Here is a 14,087-nt window from a genome sequence, read left to right on the forward strand (position 1 = left end):
ATATATATATATATATATATATATATATTGATGTGTATATATGTATATATGTGTATATGTAGATATGTATATATATATATATGTATATGTATATATATATGTTTACATAACCTCTTTAACACACTACTTCTCCGCTGCGAAGCGCGGGTATTTTGCTAGTGATTACAATAAAATTAATTTAAAAAAAAAAGAAAAGCAAAACAAAGCATGTCTGTGGTTAGATTTCTAAAATAATGCAATCGCAGTTATGAAAAAAAACAAATTTGAATTGGTAGGAATATTACAGAGGGAAGAAGTAAATTTTTTTCAAAAGAACACTGGTAATGTTCCTCATAGTAAGTCTGTGCAGGTTAGTCTACTGATTTATCATTTGATGGATGTTTTTGGAACTTCAAAGACCATAAAACAAGTACCTTAAAGTGAGCCCACAATGCTGATGGTGGAGGAGTGTTCTGTAGAAATTACCTAAGACACAACAAAAAGCAATTGAATTTCTGTGGGTATCCATGGCACTTCTATGGGCCCAACTGTATGTGTTGTTTGGTTTACTTTGTTTTTATTTATAGTAGTGCTGGGCGGTATACCGGTTCATACCGAAAACCTTTTTTTATTTTTTTTATGATATGGATTTTTCTTATACCGCAACACCGGTTTAAATTGCCTAAACGACGTTCGGAACGTGGCGCAGCGGGAAACTGTTCAAGTGGGGACCTTTTTCACTGCTACACCGCTAAACACAGATTTGTTGCACTAGGGCTCTTTTTCACTGCTACACCACCAAATAGGTAGCGGCAGGTAGCATAGGTATTGCGCGGTGAAAATGGACAGAGAACATTCCGAAACTGAAGCCGACGATAAAGTTGAACATGATGAACAGAAGAACTTTTGCCGAAAAAAAGGAGTCATGTCCGTCGCCTGGAGATACTTTAGTTTTAAAAGGTCAGATGTGTAAATACTGTTTCTATACTACTGGATAATACTGCAAGCCAAGTTGTACTTGTTTTATTTGTTTTCAATACAGTGTAATGTACCTGGGTACTGTGTAATAGTGTGACGACATGTTGACTTTATTCTCGACATTTCCACTTTAATCTTGACGCTTATGACGAGAATAAAGTCGACATTTTGACTTTATTCTCGCCGTTTATGTCAAGATTAAAGTCGACATGTTGACTTTATTCTCGTAATTTGTTATTAAAGTAGAACATCGTAAACTAAACTTCATTGTAAAATGAATATTTAATTTACTAGATTTTCTATAACCCCGTCATAAGTTATATAGCACATTTAATGCTTTGTGTTAAGTGATTCTTAAACTGACTTCTTCTTGCACTAAGAGGAGGCGCCGGCAGCAATCGCCACACAGAATACATTCACTTCATGATCTTCCTGCTCTCTGAACATTTAGAATGCTAAGATAAATACTTAATATAATTTTCATGGTGAAATGCATTAAAGCATGCATTAATCATATGGGGGCACGGCGGCGTGCCTGCCTTGCATTTGCATGTTTTTCTGGTGGGTTTACTCGGCGTGCTTCAGTTTCCTTTCAAAGTCATGTAGGATGTGGGGTTTTGTTGTGCTATATTGACTCTGCTAGTGTATGTTTTGCTTGTATTCATCCTGCAATGTGCTGGCGACTCTTTCAGAGATGGGCGCAACTCTGAATGAATGGCATAATTAAACATGTATAACGAAGATATTTTTAAAGTTCTGAACACTCCGTGGGCTAAGTTTATAACTAGTTTTAATTTCACAAAGACGTTTATCGTGTGGTGATTGGTTATGTGGTGAAAGAAAAAGGAAGGATAGGAACTGGGGTTTTGGTAGCCTACGTCAGATAGAGACAGCATGCATGCAATAAAGATAGCCAGCTCAGAAGAACATGCATTGAATTCTGTGTTCGTGTCTCCGACTAGCAGATCACAAACCCAACATTTACACAATATTTAAGTTAAACCTGTGCGATAGCTATTCATACATCCAGTTTTTTGGAGCCTCGTCACACCTGCCATAAAGTTCTCTACATTGAACATACACCTGGGGACCTCTTACTGCGAGGGAGCAGCACTACCGCCTCACTACCGTGCATGTGTAATACCTGCTTTAATGCATTTCATCATGAAAATGATATCAAGTATTTATCTTAGCATTCTAAATTTTCAGAAAGCAGGAATATCATGAAGTGAATGGATTCTGTATGGTGATCGCTGTCTTCTCTTAGTGCGGAGGAAGTCAGTTTAAGAAGCGTAGTGATTAACCACTGGGTCGGGGAACGTAACACAAAGCATTTAATGTGCTACATTAATTTATGACGGGGTAAATTAAGTAATTGATTAAACATTGATTTTAGGAAGAAGTTTAGTTTACGACATTCTACTTTAATTATGAAGTAAACTATGAGAATAAAGTGGAAATGTCGACTTTAATCTCAACATAAACGGCGAGAATAAAGTGGAATTGTTGACTTTAATCTCGACATAAACGGCGAGAATAAAGTGGAAATGTTGACGTTGTTCTCGACATATAGTTTGTTTTTTTCTTCCCAGTATAGCTTAGCTTGAAGCAAGGTCCATATTAATGCAGTTTGCCTAAATGATGGTTCAGTTGGTAAAGATGTCAAAACCAAGTTACACTTGTATTTTATTTTAATTTGGTGAATGCTGTGTAATGCATCTGGGCTTGAAGTCTTGAAGTAACAGTGCAACTATCAGTAATAATACTATTATTTATTTTATTGTTATTATTTATTAGTTTAAATATTATGCAGTTTAATGATGATAAAGTTGTTTAAAAAGTCACTTTAACGTGTCAGTGGACAGAGATTGTTAACATTAACAGAAAGTGTAATTGGTTTACAAAAAATATTTACTATTTATTCCTTTTCTAAGACATATTCGGTGCAATACAATTTTTGACAAGCACATCTGGATATTTTACTAAGTCTAAATGCCTCTTTGTATGGTTGAAAATATGTTGTCAAAATTATAGTTTGTTTTTGCAAAATTTGTTCAATATAAAGGTTCTATATTTTGATTGCATCTGTCATGCAATGTGATACCTTCTCCATTAGTGCCACCCCCTTGAAAACTATCACTTTATGGGGCAATGCAAAACTGTATTAATACTTGTGTGCACATTAAAATGTTTTTTTTGTACAATGTACAATACTCATGACAGTGGAATAGGTTATTCTTAGCCAGTAATTGCAATGGAAAATGTGGTTAACATCCACTCATGATGGGGGAAAAAATACCGTCGAATACCGTGAATCTGGGATAATTTAGAAAAATACCGTGGTATAGAATTTTGGTCATACCGCCCACCCCCTAATTTATAGGCAGCAGGATGTTGGGTAGGGATGTTAGCACTGCTCCATTACATACTCTGTATTTTCATTTTAAATACTGAATGTTAAATTCAAAATAACAACTTTCTCATATAGGAAGAAATAGTTTAACTGATCTCTGTTTCTAACATGTTTTTTTTTTTCCTTTTTAGATCACACCTGAGTACCTACAGTCTGTTTGTGTCCGCCTTTTCAGCAACCAAATGAGACAAAGTGTGGCACAAAGCATTGATTTCACAAGGCCTGGAACTGTAAGTGGAAATTATTTTAAGTCTATTGAGGACTGTCTTCCAGGGTTTTACAGCTTTGAGATTTGTGTTCAGTTTACTCAGAAGACATGGCTCAAAATATGTAATAGGGTTTCTCAAACATTTTCTTGATTCTAAGTTGGAAACTTCACTTTTATTAGGTAGTAGCATACCTAAATATAGTGGAATTTGACCTTGGTATGCCCCTGTCATTTAAACCTAACAAGGTTTTCCAGTGGTTTGGGAAGGGGATTTAGAAAATTATTTTTATTTTTATTGTTTATAGTATAATTCAAAATTAAAATAATATATGGGGTGGTTTGCTTGATAGAAAGTCTGCTAATTGTATAAAATATCACCTGTTGAGTTCAGTTAGCGTAAAGTAGCACCTTTCACAGACTTTGAATATGAATGATGCGACTTCATAAAAAATATTTCAGTGTGTATGTTTGTGTAATAAAGCAAAAAGTTTATTCACTGTTTCTGAATTTTGAAGGAAATTAATATTGCTTAAAAAGGAAAACAATGTACCTTGTCTTTGGTCATCTTATGCTGTAGGATCTTGAACACATTTAGGTGTACAAAGAGGCACCATGAAAGAATAAAGCTTCAAGTACATTTCACTTGTCATATATTCACATAACTGCTAAAATCAGAGTTTATTTATTTATTTATTTTTATACTATATATATTGTTATTTTCATGGGAATTGTTACATATCCATAATAGAACTATTTATTTTAGATTACAGCGAGTAATTAACCATAGTTTAAAAATAGTGAAACGTAATACAGGTACTCGTCGACATACGACCTATGCAAGTTACGACTGTTCGACTTTACGACGCGTTTGACTGTTTCCCCTGCCAGCTGTTGGCAGCGCCAGTTTCCCGCACTCTCAAGTCTCGCTACGCAGCAGTAAAAATATACGCAGCAGTGTTGCCCCACGTGTGTTTGTGTCTTGTTGTTTTGGCAATTTTCGATAATAATATAACCCTAACATATAACCCTATAATATTAACACTAATAGCAGCTTTCTACTCAAAACGGCAAACTTGAGAAGCTGCCAGCATCAAACCCAGAAGCTCTTGATTGGGCAGTTCTTAGGATTGCACTACGCAAGCAGTCGCATCAACTGCTTACCGCAACCTGCTTTCTTTTTTCTTCTTGAATAAAAGCGCACTTGTTCTGTTATACTTGTACTTGTGAAAGTGTTTATTTGATATTTGGACTTCAGGCTTCACACCAGTCATTCTCAGTCACACACACCACTCACATCCACATCCACAGTTATCCCAGTCTCGTTCGTGCACAAGTTTTATATACAATCATCACATTCAAATGTTAACAGTTCCCACACACAACTGCTGACTCCCAATCAAGAGCTTCTGGGTTCGATGCTAGCAGCTTCTCGAGTTTACCGCTTTGAGTAGAGAGCTGCTGTTATTGTTAATATTATACAATAAAAACATACATTTGATTTATGTCTGTAACAACCATTGTAAATTTATAGTGCTTGTCAAAGTTAGCGTTCACGCTCGCCCCGATCTGACACTGCTCTTTTCAAATAAAGACGCGCTATAACAGAGGTGAACTCAGATCAGAGAAAACAGAAGCCCTCCCCGCAAGAAATGTCGACTCACAGTGTATGAATGGCGTATGGAAGAAGTGTGTTAAGCGTTATGTAAATACTTTTGCTGGATTTAACAGTGAACAAGAACTTGATGAGATTCGTGAAGAAATAGTGAAACTGTCAAAAGACCTTTCATTGGAATGTGAAATGGAAGATGTCGAGGAGTTGCTAGACCGGGAATCAGGTGAACTTATGAATGAAGAGCTGATAGAATTGGAAGAAGAAAGAGTGGCGGAAGAAGAAACAAGAGAATTGGAGTAAGACGAAGAGGAGGAGGTGCTACAAAGAATGTTCACCACAAAGGGATTGTCAGAAGATTTATCTACTGAATAAACTCCTCGCTCATTTTGAAAAAATGGACCCAAATATTGAACGATTTGCGAGGATTGAACGGATGGCACGCAACACATTTCGTCCTTATTGCGAAATTTATGAAGAGAAAAAAAAAACAAACAATTCAGACGAAGCTCACTATGTTTATGAAAAGAGCAACTCCTCCCATCACCCCGTCCGCAGCCTCGCCTGATCTGATGAAGGCGATATCGACAACCCGCAGCCAAGCACCAGTGGTGCCAGGAATTAAATGTACAGTACAGTATTTCTTGTTTTGTACGTTTTCCACATATTAAACAAATTGTACTGTAGTATGCTGTGTTTGTCTTAGAAAGTAAGAAAATGTTGATAAAATATTATTCTTACCTTAAATTAACATAGGCCGACTTACGTCCAGATCGACTTACAACCAGTCAGTCGGAACCAATCGCGGTCGTAAGTCGACAAGTACCTGTAAATTGAAAGAAAATTAGGTTTCATTTTGTGTTAGAGGTTTTCATTGCATTATACATTTTCATTTTGTTTGGCTTTGAAATTAACAGGCAAATACTTTTAAACTTACACTTTTACTATAAAACTTCAGTAAAAACAGTTTTTTGAATTAACTTTTCATCAATATCGCATTGAATTTTGATTCTGTGTTTGGACTTGCATCGCGACAACGCAACATATAACTGCCCATTAGTGAATATCATTTCTTTCTCTAATAAATAAAACCACTTTTTCAAATGTTTGTCCGTGATTTAATTTTCATAGCAAAAGCTATTCTACCGGGAAACTGTAAACGTTTTAATACGAATGGCATATCAAGATCTCCTTTGGTGTCTGTTATCCGTGGAAGATGTACTACATTACCTTTCTTGACGCCTGTAAAAATTTTACATGTCGGAATTATTCGACCAATTTTGAATACAACTAATCTTGTCCTATTGCATAGCCCATCACTCGGACATAAATTATGCAATAACATTATGATACATCCTTCTTTCAACAGTTATTTGGCCAGTGCAGGACCGGACAATGTTAACGGTTGTAGATATTCTTACGGGATATTGTAAGTTGATGTTTTTGTCTTCCGCATTATCACCACCAACTGTTTCAGCATAGTCTATTAATACGCATTTAACCAATTTGTTGTGTAACCGATCGTCAATTTTCGCATTAATTCGTTTGACTTCATTTCTCGGTGCTCATTTCTTCTGTTGATAACTCTTCAGGATGAAATTCTTCAATAAGATTTGAACATAATAAGTCTTCTTTTATTGGGAACTTAAAGTGAGGAAAACACAAAAATTTATAAGAGCTGAGAGCGCAGGAACTGTGTCTGACAAAAGCATTCACACGAATGAGAGGTGAGAGGACTGTGGGCATGGTTGAAAATGGTTGAGAGGAGGGCAGGACTTGAAAAAATCTCTTGGCAATAGTCTCGTCTCGCGGGACGAAAAAATCTCTTGGCAATAGTCTCGTCTCAAGGCAATAGTCTCATCTCAAGATTTTCTTTTATAATAGAGAGATATGTATGAATTGCTCAAAAAATTAAAGGAACGCTTTGAAAACACATCAGATCTCAATGCGGGAAAAAATCATGCTGGATATCTATACTAATATGGACTGGGTAATGTGTTAGGAACGGAAGGATGCCACATTGTTTGATGGAAATAAAAATTCTCAACCTACAGAGGACTGAATTCAAAGACAACCCGAAAATTAAAGTGAAAAAATGATGTGGCAGGCTAGTCCATTTTGCAGATATTTTATTGCAGGAAATCAAAATCGTACTCAGTAGTTTGTATGGCCCCTACATACTTGTATGCATGCCTGATAACGTCGAGACATGCTCCTAATGAGACAACAGATGGTGACCTATGGAATCTCCTCCCAGATCTGGACCAGGGCGTCACTGAGCTCTTGGACAGTCTGAGGTGCAACCTGGCGGTGTCAGGATGGACTGAAACATAATGTTCCAGAGGTGTTCTATTGGATTTTCTACTCTTTAATTTGTCCCATCTTAGCTGGTACATTGTCATCATTATCTGAGCTTTGGACATCTGAGGTGATGGGCTGAGATGTTGTCCTTTACTCATTTGGAGTTTTAACTATAATCCTTTGGTAAAATAAGTTAATCCTTTGACAGTAGTATTAGGGCTTTTGAAGCATTCACGTCAAAGTAATAAAGTCCTAATAATGTTTCCAAACGTAAAATTAACCACTAGACTAGTGATAAATGGGAATATGTTGTTATTTTGAAGTTCAGTGTTTAAGGTTTAAATTGCAATTAAGGGCCATACACTGTAGGTGCAGAGTCCTGGTTCTTTCTTAACAATTTGCTTCATTTGGTTATGTTTTTCTTGTCTTTACACCATAACTCATTTAAAACCTGTAAAGTACAAACATTTTATGGAAGCAGAGTAACTCTTCTGCTAAACTGATAAGAAAACTCTGCAAGTCTGAAGAATGCATTAATGATAAATTTATGCAGTATATCAGCTTTGAAATTTGCTCTAAACACTCGCTGGTTATTGGCCCTGCTGAAATTGTACAGACGTCTGTAGCAAACATAAAGTAGGTATTGTTAGAGGAAGTTAAAATATTCAGGTTGTGCAGCTTTGATTATCACATTATCATTTGTATCATTTATCAGTGTATTGTGGAAGAAATAAGTTGCAAATATTGAAGACATTTTGTCTTCAACTAAGACCTCTTAGAGTCAGAAACCAGACAGGCATATTTATTTTCTCTTCTTTAATGGGGAATACCCCATTGACATTGTCTAGTAAGTGATCATTCCTCTAGTAGAGATGCCACAGAATGGACACAGAACAGGTACAGAGAGTCATTCTTATAGAGAACAGAATTTCCATAACAGTGCTGAATTATTGCTTACACTGATTGGTTCACTGTCTTTCATTAACTTGGATTGGTTCATTGGCTTACACACCCAAATAAGGGTGTCTTCTTCCAGCTGCTCCCATATAGGGGTCAGCAGAGCGAATAATCCATCTCAATCTATCTCGGTCTTTTACATCATTTTCTGCCTAACTGAATCCTTTCATGTCCTCCTTCACCACATCCATTAACCCCTCTTTGGCCTTCTCTTTTCCTCGTCTGGTGGTTCTATCCTCAACATTCTTTTCCCCAATGTATCCCTCATCTCTCCTCTGCATGTGCCCAAACCATCTTCTTCTAGCCTGTTTTCACTTGTTCACCCAAAAGTCGTACCTATTTTGTTCCTCAAATATATTCACTTTTAATCCTTTCTACCCTCATTATTTTGAGTGAAAATGTTCGCATTTTCAACTTACCACTTCTAGCTCTGCCGTCTGTCTTTTTGTCAGTGCCACTGTCTCCAAACCTTTCAACGTGGCTGGTCTCACTACTGCTTTATAGATATTCCTTTTCACTCTTGCAGTTACTCCTCTGTCACAAATAACTCCCCAATCCACCTTGCCTGCACTCTGTTCTTCACCTCTCTGTCGCACTCGCCATTGCTTTGGAGTGTTGAAGCCAAGTATTTATATTCATCTGCCTTCAACATACCCAAATAATCACACTTATATAATAGTATTTTAATTTTTAAAATAAAAATAATAAACCCAAATAATGACATCAACCAATTTTTCGATTCATCCACTGGAACATTCTGCTTGTTAACTTTACTATTTCAGCAATCTCTTCAAGCTATTTCTAAGACAGATGTTATGTGTTTCTTTTAATGTGTACAGCATACCAAAATGCTTCATGCGCAATAATTATATTATCTTTATAACTAAAATTATTCTCTTATACTAAACTTTTATAATTTGGACCCAATATGCTAGCTTTTCAATAACATATACACGCTTGAACTTTGTGTTACTCAATCATTAAAAACAAACACCCCTTTTGTTCATGTTAGAAGGATGTAAAAGATCATGGGCAGTCTAATTTGTGGAAAACCGAAATCAGTGTAAATCATTAATAGAATAATCATACAAATCAAATAAAATCAATAGTAGAAAACATGGAAATTCTCAGTCAAACAATAATGTGTATTAGTTTGTTTTTTTTTCCCTCATCTGAAGACACAATCCAGTATTCCAGTACTTGCATCTGTTAATAATGCTCCCCATATATTTGGCTGTATAAGTGAACCAAATCTACCATTCATTCTTCTGGACTGGTAACGAGGTAATAGTGTGGGTTATCTATGTAGTTACAAAAAAGGCTGATTATTTTTCAAAGAAGTCCCACTATGACTTGAAATTCACCTAGGTGTTCCTACTTTAATACTTTCTAATTGTATCAATTGTGTGTTTATATTGGTGTTAATTGCTTTTTTTATTTTATAAATCTCAGAATTATGTCCCATAACTTCTAAGTATGATGTTAAAATATTGTGTCCACAATTATTTGATCAATGTCATATTTTTCCTGTTTATTAAAGTAGCTGTTTATTTCTTTCTTATCCAAATGAACATTAGCTATGTTATTTTTCAAAATGCACCTAGTCTTGTATTTCATCTGTAATCAGACTATTTAATAGTACTGTTGGTAGAGACACAGACAGCACAAGTGTTTACTTCAAAGCTTCAAAGGTTACTGCTCTGTGTTGCCAGTGATATGTACAACAATGACCAGAGACAGAGTCCTTATGCAAACAACTGCATTCACATTCTCATACATCCACAAAGTTGCCCCATTTTACATCCAGATGAGGTCTTATACTAGTTTATCACCTTTGTTTGTTAGAAGCAGTTATCTTGCTGACAGTAGGTGTCAGTTGTCCCTTCGGAAAGATATCGGCACTACTCTCATTAGTGCAAGGCATTGACTCATTTCAAGATCACATTTAAATTGCAAGGATTGTACCCACGCTTCTTTGTTGTAAAAAAAATCTTCTGCTATCAGCTGGGGTTCTTGGTTTGTTTCTGGGATATCCAATTCACAAACTGTACACTAACTGACTTTTTGCATAAGTCATTCTATCTGTATTGTGCCCAATTATTGCATTGTTTGCATTATTTCCTATATTACATAGGGCCGATGGGCATAGTCCAAAACACATTCAAATATTAATCCTGAAATATAACTTTTCTCACACCAAGTACTAATGGGCTTCTAAAAATATCTAAAACAGAAATGTACTCTTACCATTGTTTTAACACTAGGTGCTGGCCATGTTATGCTAATCATAGTTTCTAAACTATTCAGTTATCCCAATTGTTATGTAGGCTAAACCCTAAACAATTTAAATATACAGTAAGCATTCACTATTTCCATTAATAAAAAATAGTTAATAAGTACATGTTTCTTATGTAGAAGTTAATTTGCCTTTTTGTGCTTGCAGGTAATTAACTTTACTTCCATAACATTCATAACTCCACAATTTAAATCCTATTCAAAAGATGTTGCTGCAGAAAGAGAGAGATTAGGGTGTGGCAAAATTCCTTTTGTTGTGAGGATTTAATATGATGAACAGGTCTTGGGGTCCAATACACCAAGGCAACAAATATTAATATTTAAAACTCTTGATCCAGGGTGGATGGATGTCATCTACTTTTCGGGACCCACAATGATCATTTTTTGTGTTGGTGGTTTGCAGTAGAAACCTGTGATCCCTTTAAGTGGAACTTGAGTACGCTGTAACAGTCCAGTAGTCAATTGGTCAATGGTCTGGTTCATGGCTTGATCCCCTTTGTGTTATTAATTATTTCTCCTTGGAGTTGGACAATTCCTTTGTCTGCAGACCTTTATTATAGCCCAGTCTCCAGGTTCAGATTCAAGTGCTGTTATCTCCAATGTGCTAGGAAGAGCAACTTCCACCTGCAGGTATCACTTTAAAAGTATAGTTCAATATTAGTATTGTAATACTTCATCTGTAATTGTTGAAAGCAGGGCTGGGCAATAAAACAATGAACATAATTATCGCAAAATAACTTTTCCTTAATAAAAACATAAGACATGGTCAGTAGAAAGTCTATAGAACTGATGTTTTGATAGACAACACAAATAGCCAATGATAATGACAATAGCACCGAACCAATCATCTGGCAGGAATACTGTTACAGCCACATCAGTTTATGAGGTTAATGCACATGTGCTAATGTTTGGGTTGCAGCAACTATGCAAACCTGTATGTCAGGAGTAGGAATGAGAAGAGAAAATGATGAAAGAAAATGTTAGGGAAAACTCAAAAAATCAGCGTTACTGAAAAGGACACCCAAAGGCTCAAAAGATAAGGGTGTATACACATGCAAAGAGATCAAAGCAAATAAGTCCATAAATTAAGTTATGTGTAATAAAGTGGAATGACACAGGGAATAAGTATTGAACACGCTTACTGAAATTTATTTAATACTTAATAGAATAGCCTTTGTTGGTAATGACAGCTTCAAGCCACCTCCTGTATGGAGAAACTAGTTGCATGCATTGCTCCGGTGTGATTTTGGCCCTTTCTTCCACACAAACTTATCTTCAAATCTTGAAGGTTCTGGGAGCCTCTTCTATGAACTCTGATCTTCAGTTCTTTCCATAAATTTTCAATTGGATTCAAATTGGGTGATTGACTGGGCCATTCTAGCAGCTTTATTTTTTTACTTTGAAACTAATTGAGAGTTTCCTTGGCAATGTGTTTTGGATCATTGTCTTGCTTAAATGTCCACCCTCGTTTCATCTTTAGCTTTCTGGTAGATGACAGCAGATTCTTATCAAGAATGTCCCGGTACATTTCACCATTCATCCTTCCTTCAATTATATGAAGTCTACTAGTACCAAATGCTGAAAAACAGCCCCACACCATGATGTACCCACATCCAAACTTTACTGTTGTTATGGTGGTATGGTGTTTTTGGGGTGATGTGCAGTGCCATTTCTCTATCCAAACATGGTGTGTAATGACATCCAAAGAGTTTAATTTTGGTGTCATCTGAACAGACTATATTCTCCCAGTATTTCTTTGGCTTGTCCAAATGTTGTGCAGCAAACTTTAAACAAGCTTCAACATGCTTTTCTTCAGCAGTGGTGTCTTGCACGGTGAGTGTGCTTTGAAACAACTGTACCAGCTAATTCCAGGTCTTTCTGAAGCTCTCTGTGAGTGGTCCTTGGCTCTCTGACAGATTTCAGCTGGTTTCTTGGCTTTCCATGCCTTTTTGCACCTCCCTTTCTTCAAGTGTTCAATACTTTTTCCTTGTGTCATATACAACTTTATTACCCATAATTTATGGACTTAATTGTCTGATTTCTTTGTATGTGTGAATTACTTGGGTCGTTACCGACATCTGGTGAAAAGTTCATGTCAATAGCCCCATTAGAAATATATTTATCAATATATCAGAAAAGGAGTGGAAGGTAGCAAAGCAGAGAATTCACTCGAGTTCTATATGCGCAAAGCATAGAATTATTCAGCTAAAAATTATATATCGAGCTCATCTGTCTCGCTTAAAACTGTCCAAAATGTTTCCAGGGCAGGATCCAACCTGCGAACGCTGCAACCAAGCTCCTGCCTCACTGGGTCACATGTTCTGGGCCTGCACCAAACTAACATCATTTTGGACAAAAATTTTTAAGTGCATTTCAGACAGCCTTGGGGTCACAATCCCTCCTAACCCATTAACAGCTGTGTTCGGTGTTCTTCCAGATGGACTTGAATTGGAGAAGGACAAGCAAATGGTGATTGCATTCACTACACTTTTGGCACGCAGACTTATTTTGTTAAATTGGAAGAATCCTAATTCTCCTCTTATAAGTCAGTGGGAAACCGATGTTTTATATTATTTGAAATTGGAAAAAATCTAATTCTCAGTTAGAGGATCTGTACAAAATTTTTTCAAAACCTGGCAGGATTTAATCAATATTATTTTAGAATAAGAGAAGTAACTATTACCGCATTTAACTCCCTTCTCCATCTCTTATTTACATATATATTTACTTCTCCCTTTCTTTTGTTTAATGTTGCCTTATTTAAAAGCCCTAAGCAATTTTCCTTTAGCTAAGCTCTCCTTCTCAGGGGTGGGGTTTGATTTGTCTTCAATTTTGTTGGGTTATAAATTGATCTATTTGTATGGAATGATTACAATGAAAATTAATAAAATAAAAATATAATAAGAAATATATTTACAGAGAAAAACGTTCACACGTTCAAAACTTATTTTCTCCGCTGTGTTGATATTGACTGATATCAAAAATAATTGTGAGGAGATTTTTTTTTCCATATTGCCCAGCCCTAGCTGAAAGTTATTTATGGATCCACAATTTGTATCTCATTAGGTTTTAGGCCTGTTTTTTGGGAGTACCCCTTATTAACAATAACGCTGTCAGTAACATAGATGGTCATTTTATCCAGTCTCTGTTTGTATCTTTGGTCGTTTTGTTTTTAATGATCAAAGTGAATTCTGAAGATGGTAAGCACAATGTACAAGTATGTTTTTGCTTTTTATCTGCTATGTTCAAGTAATTAAAATAAATAAATAAATAAATAAAAATCCCTATTAAAAATGTTCCAGTTTGGCTGCTGTTGTGGGTTCCACTCAATTAAAAAGCATATCATC

The 14,087-nt window shown here is 35.9% G+C and overlaps 1 protein-coding gene across 5 annotated transcripts in view; it reads left to right on the plus strand.

Moving 5' to 3' along the window:
- LOC114646724 (lisH domain-containing protein ARMC9) overlaps positions 1 to 14,087 on the plus strand; it is a 136,401-nt gene that overhangs the window by 33,241 nt on the left and 89,073 nt on the right. For all 5 annotated transcript variants that reach the window (XR_007934032.1, XM_051922227.1, XM_051922226.1 and 2 more), the window contains exon 9: positions 3,502 to 3,600. Coding sequence is in view for 4 of the 5 variants with exons in the window: in XM_051922227.1 (XP_051778187.1) it covers positions 3,502 to 3,600 (99 nt within the window). In the remaining variant the exon portion in view is untranslated. The remainder of the gene's footprint in view (positions 1 to 3,501; positions 3,601 to 14,087) is intronic.

This window comes from Erpetoichthys calabaricus, chromosome 2, assembly GCF_900747795.2.
Source record: "Erpetoichthys calabaricus chromosome 2, fErpCal1.3, whole genome shotgun sequence".
NCBI classification, from domain to species: domain Eukaryota; kingdom Metazoa; phylum Chordata; class Cladistia; order Polypteriformes; family Polypteridae; genus Erpetoichthys; species Erpetoichthys calabaricus.